The sequence below is a fragment of the Medicago sativa genome, chromosome 4, assembly GCF_051527215.1.
Source record: "Medicago sativa cultivar Bolivia chromosome 4, Bolivia_mono, whole genome shotgun sequence".
Lineage (NCBI taxonomy): Eukaryota > Viridiplantae > Streptophyta > Magnoliopsida > Fabales > Fabaceae > Medicago > Medicago sativa.
In genome coordinates this window covers 11,103,059-11,117,427 of record NC_140752.1, presented here as the reverse complement: position 1 = coordinate 11,117,427, position 14,369 = coordinate 11,103,059, and the positions used below count along the sequence as shown (strand labels likewise).

Here is a 14,369-nt window from a genome sequence, read left to right as displayed (position 1 = left end):
GCATACATTGTTTCGTTCAACTTCTTCCCTACTGCAGCTGGTCTGGATTTGCCGACCGCAGGTTTTGACTGTTTAGGTAATGCACCTTTATGTTGATTTATTTATTTGAACTTTCATCATTTTCTGCAGTAAATTTGTCTTTTTAAAACCTGCTAAACATTGAAGAAAAAGAATCATTATCGATTGCAGATGTCCAGATCCTTGTCATATCACCAAAGTTTTAAATTGTAATCCGTTACTGGGATTTTAGAACCTAAGTTAAGGGTTTTGAAATCTCTGCGACTGCATCACATCTGAATTTATTTTCTTAATGATCTGTATATTTGCTTCTAGATTCTCAGAAGATTGATTCTGAAGATTTTGTTATGATAAGTTTATGGTTTTTTCTCATTCTAAGCCATTCAAACTTTAATTTTCTTTCAGGTCTTCAAAGCAATAATCTGTGACAGAGACACCTGTTGGACATGTGCTAGAACATATTCATAGAAATGGGACACAGACTAGCAACACCCATTCCAACCCTCAATTTTTGCTGGATTAATTGAAATTCATGTAGGTTTCAGCACTTTCGGTGGGATCCATTCTCAAATTGTAGCGACCTACATGAATTTTATCGAAAAGAAATACATACAAGAAATGTTTGGTTTAAGTGAATGTTGGTTTTTTGTTATTCAAGATCATTGTGTAGGGGTTTGCCTGCTCCTATAAATAAGCTTGTATCTCTTCAGTTTTGTATCTTTGAACCGTAATGACCCCTCTGAGTGTTTCTCATCCAACTCTGAGAAAGATTTATAGACAGCTTATGGTTCTTAAGATTTATAGAAATATCTTTCTCCAAGTGATTTTTCTGTAGTACCACGTCACTCGTCGAACATCTAGAGTGGAACTGAGACCAAAATAGTATTCACCTTGAATGATAAATCTTTGAACTTCCTTCAAAGTGGTTAGACTTCTCATGTTTAACACTTCCTTACATTTGACTTTTGTTCCCCGTTAGTTATCATGAAGCCTAAAAGTTAAAAGCTTATAGAATGTACAATTATTTATCTACATGTTTATATTGCTGGACAAATATTCCCTATATCACTAATGCACAATAGAAGTTCGAGCATGGATAAATCGCTTACCTTCAACTATGTTTTCGTCAAAATCAATTCACTAAAAATCTAAATTTTTGTCATTTGTAGAAGCCAGTAACGATACTTTATCCCAAATTGGTGTACTAGTTTTATTATTTTGTTGATGGTAGGTTTCAACAACTACATAAAATATTAATTCGTGTCTTAAAATAATTTTTTTTTGAAGGAGAGTGTCTTAAAATAATGATAAGCACAACTTTGGTCTCTAAATATTATTCTTTCTACAAAAAAGTTGCTTCAATATAAAGACAAATTTTCTAAAGACCAAGTGATATGATGAGTCATCCACTTTAATTATGCAATTCAACATATGATCCACTATTTTTATCAAGCTAAGTTTTAGAAACGAGTAATGATAATTCTACAACAAATTTTGTAATAACTTTTACGGCAATCAGTTTTTCTCTTACTTTGAAATAAAAACAATAGATAGAAAAAGAAAAAAAATGTAAGATCACAGTCTGAAAATGAAACAGAATTGTTTAAAAAGTTATGACAAAAAGACTGTATAAATATAATTTCTCTATTTTAAATAAGAAACTCTTAATAACTATCACCAAATTTAAAATTCTTTTATCGTTACAAATGACTTATGAATGTTTTGTTGAATTTATCATTTCAAAACCATCAATAATCGAGTGATATTGGCTTGGAACTTGGGAATTTGCACATTTTCAAGGTCTCATGTTCGATTATCTATGGTGTCAATTTAGGTGGACTAATTTAGCTTCTCATGTTCGATTATCTATGGTGTCAATTTAGGTGGACTAATTTAGCTTCTTCAAAAAAAAACCATCAATAATCGAAACATCATCAACTAATATTTTTGATACAATGTTGTCATATTTTGGTCGGATGACATGTTGGGATTGTCACCACCTCCATTAAAAGGACCTGAGTCTTTATATTAGTCTAATCTTTATCTTTCTTTAATATTCTGCCCAAGTCAACCGAAGAGTATTAACCAAAACCCAAAGATACATTTCTTCGGAAAACAAGTTACGTTTCGGTGCTTCACCCAAACAAATATTTCATACATGTCTTCCCCAACAAGTTACGTTTTCGGTGATTTAAATTTGGATTCTAATCAGGACAGTATAACTTTCTCTGTTGAGGATTTGAACGAGCTGCTTGATAGTTACAAAGAAAGAAGAGAGTACGAAGTGTTCTTAAGTTTCAGAGGTGATGATACTCGCACATCATTCATTTCACATCTCACTTCTTCTCTTCAAAACGCCGGAATCATCGTCTTCAAAGACGATCATTCCATTCCAAGAGGATATCCCATCTCAACGTCACTACAGCAAGGAATAGAAGGTTCTAGAATTTCTATTATTGTATTCTCCAAAAACTACGCGGATTCTCCATGGTGTATGCAAGAGTTGATTCAAATATTGGAGTGTTACAGAACCATTGGACAGGTGGTACTGCCTGTGTTCTATGATGTTTTTCCGTCTGATGTTCGTCGTCAATCACGTGAGTTTGGTCAATCATTTCAGCATCTTTTGAATAATAATGTAGAAGGAGACGGCGCGGCGCTCAAGTGGATCGATGCACTTCATGACGTGGCTGGCATTGCAGGATTTGTTGTCCCAAATTACAGGTTAGTTACTTCTTCTATGCGTTTTGAATGCTTTTTTCATTATTTTCAACTGATCCGTCTGATATGTTAGAGTAATAAATTTGTTGAAGAGAACATATATTTAAGTATCTTCAATGATAAATTAAGTTGGGATATTTTTATAAAGAGACCATTAATCAATGGGAATTTCTTATAGGGTCTTAGGGACGAAGAATTGTTTGTAAATGGTCTACAATTAGGAATAGAGGGAGTATAAATAAAAAACATTTATAAATAAAGACAGACATTTGTTTGGATGAATTTATTTGAGTTTATCTACTATATAAGTACTTGTGACATCGCTTGGGAGATCTTAAGAAAACAACTTATGAAAGCAGCTTATTTGAGATCTGTAATATGTGCATTGCTACTAGTCTAAATGCAATTGATTATATACCGTCCTAGTGTTTTTGACAAACTTTCTAATCAGTACATTAAAATTCATTGTTGAGAGGTATGCATGAGATTTATTTGATTTTTGTCCAATGAGTTGTGCATCATATCTTTCCACCAAACCCGTTTTGTGGGGTTGACGTGTATGGTTAGGACTATCCAAACCTTGGATCCGGCACCTCTAAAGTGAGCAACTCCCTTTAGAGTGTAAAGTGGACAATATCAACCGTTAATTAACAAATTAAAAGTAGATATTATAGGTACATCGTGATCAATTGACTCAGTTTGCCAATTTAATTCTTAACTCCTCAATGGTGTTTGGCACTTCAAATCTGGTTTCAGCCATTGTGATGTATCCAACTACAAGGTCTACTCATAAGAGTTTTTTAGTTACACCATTTTGTGGTTTGAAGTCTCTTCTTCTTTTCATTTGCCCATCTCTTAAGTAGCCTCTTAGTCAAGGTAACCTCCAAAAAGAACATATTTCTTTCAGAATCTCCTACATCTCACCTCCAGCCCTTTGGTCCATGCAATCTGTCACATGATTCATGGCTAAATCACAGAAACTCCCACCTCCAAATTCCGTCTTTCAACATAGCAGGTCAAACGAAATGATAGAACATCAGTTCTGAATTGAAAAGGGAATTATGTCCTATTCAAAGCAATAATCTTAGGTCAGATCCAAAGCCTATAGCTCCTACTGGGGATATTTTGTGCTTTTACACACACTTGACACATAACTTCTATTTTCCTATACTATAATGTTTAATTAGGTAGAATCATAGCTAACTCTCCACTATCACAATTGCTGCTGTACACAGTAGTCCTATTGTAATTACTTTTTTTCATCTTGTTTGTTTTCACTCACTTTCGTACTTTTTTGACCATTTGTTTATATTTAATTTCTTAGTGTTTTTTCTTTTCCTTCTAAAGTGTCCTCATTTTGCATATATACTCTCTTCTGCATGTGGAATAATCATTTCTTGTTTGCTCAAGAAGCAACAGAATACAGAATCCTGCCTTTTTTTATTTAAATCTTCTTTTTCTTGCCACGTTGTCAATGTACTAAATGATAATGATCAGCTTATTACACGCTCACACACACACATCCAACATGAATTTTTCTTACTTGAATTTCCCCTCTACTTATGACACATACATACATAGGTAATTACTCCTACATAAATATATAATGTGCTGATATGCAATATTTTTTAACGGCTGTGAGTGTGTAAACGTACCATTTCTTTGTATTTTTATAGGAATGAAAGCGAGGTTATTGAGGATATTGTTGAAAATGTGACAAATTTGCTTGACAAGACAGACTTGTTCATTGCTGATAATCCGGTGGGAGTCGAATCTCGAGTACAAGAAATGATTCAACTTCTAGACACTCAACAACCAAATGATGTTCTGCTACTAGGGATGTGGGGGATGGGTGGAATTGGTAAAACCACCATTGCAAAGGCCATTTACAATAAAATTGGCCGCAATTTTGAAGGTAGGAGCTTTCTTGCAAATATTAGGGAGGTTTGGGAGCAAGTTTCTGGACAAGTCTATTTACAAGGACAACTTATGTATGATATTTTCAAAGAAACCACAACCAAGATACAAAACATTGAATCAGGAATATCTATATTAAAGGAAAGACTCTGTCATAAAAGAGTTCTTCTTGTACTTGATGATGTGAATAAATTGGACCAACTTAATGCTTTGTGTGGAAGTTGTAAATGGTTTGCTCCTGGGAGTAGAATAATCATCACAACCAGGGATAAGCATATACTTAGAGGGAATAGAGTTAACAAAATATACAAAATGAAAGAAATGGATGAAAGTGAATCTCTTGAGCTTTTTAGTTGGCATGCATTCAAGCAAACAAGTCCCAGAGAAGATTTTTTTGAAATTTCCAGAAATGTAGTTACGTACTCTGGGGGATTGCCGCTAGCTCTTGAAGTCCTTGGGTCCTATTTGTTTGATAGGGAGGTATCAGAGTGGATTTGTGTATTGGAGAAGCTCAAAAGAATTCCCAATGATCAAGTACATAAGAAGTTAAAAATAAGCTATGATGGTTTAAATGATGATACAGAAAAATCAATATTCCTTGACATAGCTTGTTTCTTAATTGGGATGGACCGAAATGATGTTATTCATATATTAAATGGTTGTGGACTTTTCGCTGAAATTGGAATAAGTGTCCTTGTTGAGCGAAGCCTTGTAACGGTTGATGATAAGAACAAGCTTGGCATGCATGATTTACTGCGAGATATGGGAAGAGAAATAATTCGTGAGAAATCACCAATGGAGCCCGAGGAACGTAGTAGGTTGTGGTATCATGAGGATGTGATTGATATATTGTCAGAACATACCGTGAGAACTTCGTATACTTTGTTTTAAATTCTGGATTTAAAATATTTGTTTTTGGTTGAATAAGAAATTCTTGATTTAAAAATGTCAAACTTAAAGAAACAAAAAAACGTTTGAGTTACTAGAGCTAGTAAAAATGATTGGTTTCATTACAAATTTTTTATCTGCCTAATATCTTTTAGTTTTACTTATATGATGATTGTGCTTCCTGGCTCTATAACATGTTTTACCTATATGTTCCATTATATTTCACAGGGAACAAAAGCTGTTGAGGGACTGACTTTGAAGTTGCCAGGTCATAGTGCACAACGTTTTAGTACCAAAGCATTTAAGAATATGAAGAAACTCAGATTGCTTCAACTTTCTGGTGTACAACTTGATGGAGATTTTAAATATCTTTCAAAACAATTGAGATGGCTGCACTGGAATGGATTTCCTTTAACATGCATACCTTCAAACTTCTATCAAAGAAATATAGTTTCCATTGAGTTAGAAAATAGCAATGTCAAACTTGTGTGGAAAGAGATGCAGGTATTACTTTGGAGTTTTTTTTTCCTTCGTATTTTGAGTTGTTTTCACTTTTCATATTTATGAATGCTATTTAAGTGTTGCGTCCAGAGTGCACTTTTGGTCAAGTGTTTCTCGTTCGCAATAGTAATAGAAGGATTGGAGTCCTAGTTATCGTATCCACTCGTTTAAATAATAAGAGCAAATAGCCACTTTGTTCCCTTAATGTGTGAGGCACCGTCTCTAATTGTATCGATATTACAAACACATCCTTAGTGCTTCTTTTGTTAGTAATTTTATGGACTAAATTGACCAACGAAAAACACATTTGAGGACTAAAATGTCTACCTAAAAATAGATTTGAAGACTAAAATGTCTAGTAAAAGAGACATTTGTGAATTTGTTTGAAATGTTGATATATTCAGGAACTAATGTGACAGCGAATTACACTTCTGGAAACGAAAATGGTGGTTTGCCTAAATAATAATTACTAGACCACCTAATTGTCTGTGTTTAAAGACTTTGGTTCTGAAGAACAAAGGACAAAACAGTTGAAAACTATGAACTAAAAGAGTTTGATTATAATACAAAAGATCCATCATAGCCCTAACTATGAATTTAGTTGCAACGTATTTAAGTACAAAAAAAATATCACATAACAGTCCATAAATCAACACAGTAAATAAAAGAAACCAGAGGAGATCATGGCAAAGGAAAGGATTGCAATCTTGAGTTTGATTAAAAATTCTTCGGTTTAAATTTCAAACCTATCTATTATATACTGAATTTTAAAATTCACAGCAGAATGCCCATACATCAAATATTTTGAGCGAAAAGTAATACTAAACCAACGTATGTTGGTATTACCACTCTCAAGGTTGGTGACACGCTGTATGTGCTTCTGCTTATCTTTTTATGCTTTATCCATAAGTTCTCCATAATATTTCTGTTCTTGCAGAGAATGGAGCAGCTGAAAATTCTCAATCTTAGTCATTCTCATTATCTGACACAGACCCCTGACTTTTCATACTTGCCTAACCTTGAAAAGCTGGTGCTCAAAGATTGTCCGAGGCTGTCTGAGGTTTCCCAAAGTATTGGACATCTCAAGAAAATTCTTTTGATAAATTTGAAAGATTGTATTAGCCTTTGTAACCTTCCAAGAAATATCTATACTCTGAAATCACTAAAAACTCTCATTCTATCGGGATGTTTAATGATAGACAAGTTGGAAGAGGACTTGGAACAAATGGAATCTTTAACCACTCTGATTGCAAAGAACACTGGTATAACAAAAGTGCCTTTTTCAGTAGTAAGGTCAAAAAGCATCGGATTCATTTCTCTGTGTGGATATGAGGGATTCTCCCGTGATGTGTTTCCTTCTATCATTTCGTCTTGGATGTTACCAACAAATAATCTCCCACCTGCTGTTCAAACTGCTGTTGGAATGTCATCCCTTATTTCTTTGCATGCATCAAATAGTATTTCCCATGATCTATCATCTATTTTCAGTGTTCTTCCAAAACTTCAGTGCCTTTGGTTGGAGTGTGGATCAGAACTTCAACTTTCACAGGACACAACAAGAATTTTGAATGTTTTAAGTGCAACAAATTCCAAGGAATTGGAATCAACTGCAACTACGTCACAAGTATCAGATGTGAAGACTTCTTCATTAAATGAATGTTGTGATCAAATGCAAGATTCAGCAACAAAAAATTGCATGAAATCTCTTCTAATTCAAATGGGAATGAGTTGCCTAATCTCCAATATTCTCAAAGAGAGGATCTTACAGGTTTCACTCTCTCTCTTGCATGTGCCTAGTAGTTATATTTTTTTTACATAACCAATATTAAAAAAGAAAAATAACAAGAGTGATGTGATAGATTTGATATGTAGGTAATGTGATAGGAAGAGAGAGATAAATAGAAAATGAGGTGTTGAATGAGTGTTTGGAAAATTGGGGTGTCCAAATATCATTGTTTTCATTTTTACTGATCAAAATACGAATAATTATCTTATGAGGGGTATTATATATTTAATCTTCGAAGAAATGATTGTGATATTAGTATATATTTCCACTTTTTTACAGAATTTGACTGTCAATGGGCGCGGTAGTTTTTTGCTTCCCTGTGATAATTACCCAAATTGGTTAACTTTCAACTCCAAAGGTTATTCTGTAATTTTTGAAGTCCCTCAAGTGGAAGGACGTAGCTTGAAGACAGTGATGTGCATTGTCTATTCTTCAAGCCCATATGGCATAACATCAGACGGACTTAAAAATGTGTTGGTGATAAATCACACAAAGACCACCATTCAACTCTACAAGAGAGAGGCATTATCCTCCTTTGACAATGAGGAGTGGCAGAGAGTGGTATCAAATATGGAACCTGGTGATAAAGTCGAGATTGTTGTTGTTTTTGGGAACAGTTTCATTGTGATGAAGACAACAGTTTATCTCTTATATGATAAACCAATCGGCGAAAAAGTAGAGCAATATCATGCACCAGATAAGAATGTTGTTGTTGGTGATGAAAATGAATGCGCTGCGAAGAGGGTCTCTCTGCAAGTAGAGCCCATCGATGATACTAAACTAAGACAAAAAAGAAGAAAACTCTAGTCGATGGATGATGTGAAAGAATTGCTGGCTAAAAGTTTCTTTGAGTTAACTTATACCAATTTGGTCTTGAAATTGAGCTTGATTTCGAAGATCCGAACCTAATACTTTAGGAAGATAAGGAAACCAGGATACCTCATTATTGATCAACAAAATGAAAAGTAGACTTAAACAGAACTTGCAGATGGGAATCAGCCATGTTTTTGGAGAAGGCATTCAAAATGAAAACAATCTTGGCAATCGCAGTATGTTTCAAGAAGAGTTTATCTATGTGGCTATGTGAGTCTAATACATTTCTTCAGTTCTTGCAATCAGGTTTGCAGTCTGATCTTTATTGTTGTTATTCTTTTTCGATGTGTGCCTTGGGTTTAGTTTCTCTTCAGTCCTCACAAGAAATGTATTTTTTGGTTATCTAGTTTTTTAATTACTGCTTTAAAAATATTTAACATTCAATTTGGATACCATTACTCATAAAAGAAAGACATTTCTAAAATAAGCATTTTCGCATTTTAACTTTGAGCTCCTACAATGTAGGAGACATCAGTATTGCATCGAGTAAATAAATGCCAGGTGAGAAGAAAGAACTGCAGTATAATGTCATACTATCTAAGAATAAAAAGGGCAACCCGGTGCACTAAAGCTCCCGCATACGCAGGGTCCGGGAAGGGGTCCCATCATTTGGTGTATTGTACGCAGTCTTACCCTGTTTTTTACACAAGAGGCTGTTTCCAGGACTTAAACCCGTGACCTTCCAGTCACATGACAACAACTTTACCAGTTGCGCCAAGGTTACCCCTCTCATACTATCTAAGAATGAATAATTATTTTGTTTAGCATGCATATTTTTCATTGGTGTACCAAGATGCTTGCAATGAGAATTGTCATTCTTTTCATTTCTATTTTTGATTTGTAGAGTTTGGTTTTGTTGGCGAACTGTTTGAGAGTTTGTACCCTTGATGTTGAGCATAAGAGCATCTTGCCGACTGCAAACATTATTTCGTTCAACTTCTTCCCGACAGCAGCTGGACTATATTCGTTGGCCACAGGTTTTGCCTTTCTTGATAATAAATTTTTATACTGATATTTTAAAATTTTAACTTTCGTCATTATCTGCAGTAAATTTGTGTCCTTAAAGTTAAAACTTGATAAACATTGAAGAGAAAGAATCGTTGTCCATTGCAGATGTACACATCCTTATCATATTACCAAATTTTTGAATTGTATTCCGTGACTGCGATTGTAGCCACAATGTCAGAGTTTGGGAACACCACATCACAACAATGGCAATTGTGTGGTATCAACTACATTTATCCACAATTTTCCTCAATATAAAAGATCGAGATCGTGTATAATTGTGAGTTGGGAGTCTTGTGACTGCCCCCACAATTTAAAACCTTCGCGTCTCTGCTCCTATAACGTTTTTGGAAATGTAAGTATTAAGGGTTATAATCTTAAATTGATCCATACACATCATAATAGTAAATAATCCTTCTGGTGGGCAGTCTACTAAGGTCGTGCTCTTGTTTTGTTCAAAAATTTATTATAGTTGTACACAAATCTATCAAGCTTCCATAGAGTCTTCACATGCAAAATATTAATGTCGACTTCATTTTTATCATATTGGGAAAATGCTGAATTTATTTTCTCAATGATCTGTGTATTTGCTTCTAGATTATCCGAAAATTGATTCTGAAGATTTTGTTATGATAAGTTTTTGGTTTTTTCTCATACTAAGCCATTCAATCTTTAATTTTCTTTCAGGTCTTAAAAGCAATAAACTGTGAGAGAGAGTAGAGACTAGTAGACTACTATTGGACATGTGCTAGAACACATTCATAGAAATGGGACAAAGAAAAGTGCTAGCAACACCCTTTCCAACACTCCTTATTAGATGGAGGTTGCATGAATTTTATCCAATAGAAAAATAGAGATATACAAAAATGTTTGATTTAAGTGGATAGTGTTATTCAAGATCATTGTTTAGTTAAGTTGTCCACAGGGACGGAGCCAAGTGTATCGGAAAAGGGGCTGCCGCCACCCCCAACCTTGTAATACTAGTAGTATACTACCTATCCCGTATTAGAAAATACTAGTATTCGCCCCCCTTGATATAGCTATGTGTAATGAATAGAAGTAATTGTAGCACATCTGTTTCAAATGATTTATAGTACAATAATATTTTATTCCCACTTTCAGTTAACCAAATTAGTACCCTTTTTTTGAATAACCAAACCAAATTAGTACTTACTAATAGCATCTTTTTCAATTGATTTAGTACATTAATATTTTATTCCCACTTTCAGTTAACCAAATTATTACTTAATAATAGCTATTCATTGAATTGTTCACACCTTAGAATTTAAATTTAAACACATGCCTAATAGAAGATAGCATCATTAAATTGAATAAAAAAAGGGAAAATTAATATATGGTGTTGCAAGTTAATAGATGGTTGGGCTCTCTAGACGTTTGATCGAGCATTCAATTCCTAGATTGTTACTTTTGCTATCATATGAGTTTTTCGCACGCCTTATTTGGATTTTAAAATCCGAAATATTTAAACGTGTTTTGGAGGTTTTTATGAGGTGTTTATGCCGTTTGGATTCTATAATTCGATCTGCATAGGGAGCGCGAGAAACTCATAGGGTGGAAAAAGAAGCAGCTCAATTCCTAACTCTAAAATAACTTTTTTTATGCAAGAGAGTAACTTAAAAAAATGTCGAGAAATAAAGTATGCATAATCGTTTCATATTAATGAACATGATGCTTATGAAAATAAACCTTTTTTTTCCTACAAAATCAAAGCTTCTTAATTAATAAAATACATGATGGTTTTCTTATCAAATATTTTCACTGCTGCAAACACATTCACTATCAAAGAAAGTGCTTATGGTTTTTGACATCATGTCTTTGATTTATGACATTTAATATTAACTAAATATACCATTATTTTGCTTATCATTTGTTTGTTAAATTTTTTTTCTTATCGTTTATTCTATTATCGCCCCCTCAACCTTTTTTCTAGCTCCGTCCCTGGTTGTCCATACACTTCCATTGTTTGATTTGCTGATGCATAGAGCCTACTTGAATGAGTTGATTGAGATTTGCATGTGTGTTATCAACATGTTTGTAGTTTTTGCTTATATGATCTTCAATCTCAACATGTCTATAGTTTTCAACACTTAAACACGTTGAAGTGTTGAAAAAATTAGTTTATTAAGTGCTATTAATGAAAGAAAAACACTTAAACATGTTGAGATTAACAACATATTGAAAGATCAACCTCAATATTGTTAATAAGAAATTATGTGTTTAAGTGTTGAGACGGATGATCTTCAACATGTTGAGATTAACAATGTTTAAGTGTTGTTATTAACAATGTTCAATTTCAATGTTTACGTGTTATTAACAATGAAAGAAAACTATTTATGAAAAACATGTTGTTAATAAGACATTGTTAATCAACACATATTGAGATCATCCGTCTTATTTTGATTTGTTAAACAAAACTGCAATTGAAATTGAACATTGTTAATAACAACACTTAATTTTTTCAGACAGATTTAATAACAACAGCAATTGGAATTGAACATTGTTAATAACAACACTTAATTTTTTCAGACAGATTTAATAACAACTGCATTTGAAATTGAACATTGTTAATAACAACATTGTTGCATAACATTGTTTAAAATTTTCTCATCTTGATTATGTGATGTTACTTATGTCTGGAAGCTTTTCCCCTAGGTTGCTTTTACTGATGGTTTACAATATCTGTAATGAAATATTCCAGGTTTGTTAAACTTGACAAGTTTGAGTTTTAGAAGAAATGATTCAATATCTGCTCAAGGAATGAGTGTCTTATCTGGTCTTGTTAACTTGGTCAAGTTGGATTTGGAGAGATGTCCTGGGATTCATGGAGGCACCGTTCATTTTCAAGGTTGGTTCTAAAGTGTAACTTTGTGTAAACAAAAAAGCTTTACTAACCAGTGTTCTTTGGTGAACTTCAACTACTTCAGTTATTATACAACATTCAAAAGATATGCTTGTGTGTAACTTTGTCTGAAAAGTAGAGCTTTGGGTGTGTCTATAAACTAAGTAGAACTCAGATATAAGAGGATAACAAAATGTTGAAGAAGTTATATAAAAGTAGTTGGTGCAGCATGGATAGAAACCAAAATTGATTCCCTCATAATTTCAATCAAACTATTTGGTTCATATTTTTCAGGTTTAACTAAGTTGGAATCTCTCAATATGAAGTGGTGTAATTGCATAACAGATTCCGATATGAAGCCTCTATCAGGTTTGTTGCATCTTGCAACCTTTTGATCACAATAGGCCAGAAATTTACCAATGCTTTGTTTTCGAGATTTTCTTCTATGCTGTTGGTGTATTTTCCACTAATTAATAGTTCCTATTCAGGTTATTGGCTTCTTTTTAAGAACCCACTCACTTAATTTTTTCAGACAGATTTAATAACAACAGCAATTGAAATTGAACAATGTTAATAACAACACTTAATTTTTTCAGACAGATTTAAAACAGAGATTTTAATAGACAGATTTAAAACAGAGTTTTAACACTTAAGTTAAGTTACCTTGGTTGAGGCTTTGAACCATTCGATTTGAAGTTTCCAATCGATTTGAAGATTGTGCGTAAAGATGCCATACCACCTGAAACAGAAATTGAAAGTGTAAAATGACATTTTACGTGAAACAGTGATAGTGCTTTTAACATTGAATTGAATGCATAAATTGAAAGAAAGTGTAAAATGGAAAGTGTAAAATGGCATTTTACGTGTGCTTTTAACACTGAATTGAATGCAGAAATTGAAAATGGGTTTATATTGAAAGTGTAAAATGAAATTTTACGTGAAACAGTGATAGTGCTTTTAATATTGAATTGAATGCAGAAATTGAAAGAAAGTGTAAAATGGAAAGTGTAAAATGGCATTTTACGTGAAACAGTAATAAACATCATTAATCCTACTTCTTGTCCTCACAATAAACTATAATTAAACTAAGACTTTGAAATGTACCTTTTTCACAATCTTGTTAGATATGGTGTTTTCTTCCTTTCCTCCTTCAACCGTGCTCTTGTGTTCTTGATAGAGTCTAGTGTATCCGAGTGACTGTTTTTACATAACTTACACCATTCCACAAAGTATTTTGGTACTTCAGCCAGCTAATTTTCTCGAGTAATGAGAAGGGTATCACAATTTATATATGGATCTAGTTTAAAAAACCGTAGAAGGTACTTAAAACAATGATCACCGGAAAGTAAAGCTATCCATGGATTTTTTTCGGTACACCAGAAATCCTGGGATTATTCAATTTCAAGTGTTGTTATTAACAATGTTCAATTTCAATTGCCGTTGTTATTAAATCTGTCTGAAAAAATTAAGTGTTGTTATTAACAATGTTCAATTTCAATTGCAGTTTTGTTTAACAAATCAAAATAAGACGGATGATCTCAATATGTGTTGATTAACAATGTCTTATTAACAACATGTTTTTCATAAATAGTTTTCTTTCATTGTTAATAACACGTAAACATTGAAATTGAACATTGTTAATAACAACATTTAAACATTGTTAATCTCAACATGTTGAAGATCATCCGTCTCAACACTTAAACACGTAATTTCTTATTAACAATGTTGTCATAGACATAGTTTTGGTCAATGTGGGATTTCAATAATAATCAAACACTCCAACAAATTACTTAAGAATTG

General features: G+C 33.2%; 1 protein-coding gene across 3 annotated transcripts; it reads left to right on the top strand.

Annotated features, from left to right (window-relative positions):
• Positions 1–1,972: 1,972 nt before the first annotated feature.
• On the top strand, positions 1,973–10,840 carry LOC146926274 (disease resistance protein Roq1-like). Of its 3 annotated transcripts, none has more exons than XM_085758661.1 (9): positions 1,973–2,742; positions 4,416–5,520; positions 5,773–6,048; positions 6,983–7,813; positions 8,111–8,950; positions 9,170–9,423; positions 9,549–9,681; positions 9,818–10,064; positions 10,397–10,840. In XM_085758661.1, the coding sequence occupies exons 1-5, from the start codon at positions 2,177–2,179 to the stop codon at positions 8,636–8,638; spliced, it is 3,306 nt and encodes a 1,101-aa protein (XP_085614787.1). In that variant the 5' UTR covers positions 1,973–2,176; the 3' UTR covers positions 8,639–8,950; positions 9,170–9,423; positions 9,549–9,681; positions 9,818–10,064; positions 10,397–10,840. The 3 variants fall into 3 exon arrangements, with proteins under 3 accessions (XP_085614787.1, XP_085614788.1, XP_085614789.1); XM_085758662.1 differs by having other exon boundaries at positions 9,752–10,064; XM_085758663.1 differs by lacking the exon at positions 9,818–10,064 and having other exon boundaries at positions 10,397–10,824.
• Positions 10,841–14,369: the final 3,529 nt, after the last annotated feature.

Excerpts from the sequence above, each read along its gene's own strand:
- LOC146926274 (XM_085758661.1), top strand. The coding sequence starts at position 2,177 with ATGTCTTCCCCAACAAGTTACGTTTTCGGTGATTTAAATTTGGATTCT. Across the intron at positions 2,743-4,415 it reads TTTGTTGTCCCAAATTACAG|GAATGAAAGCGAGGTTATTG; the intron begins GTTAGTTACTTC and ends GTATTTTTATAG. Across the intron at positions 5,521-5,772 it reads ATATATTGTCAGAACATACC|GGAACAAAAGCTGTTGAGGG; the intron begins GTGAGAACTTCG and ends TATATTTCACAG.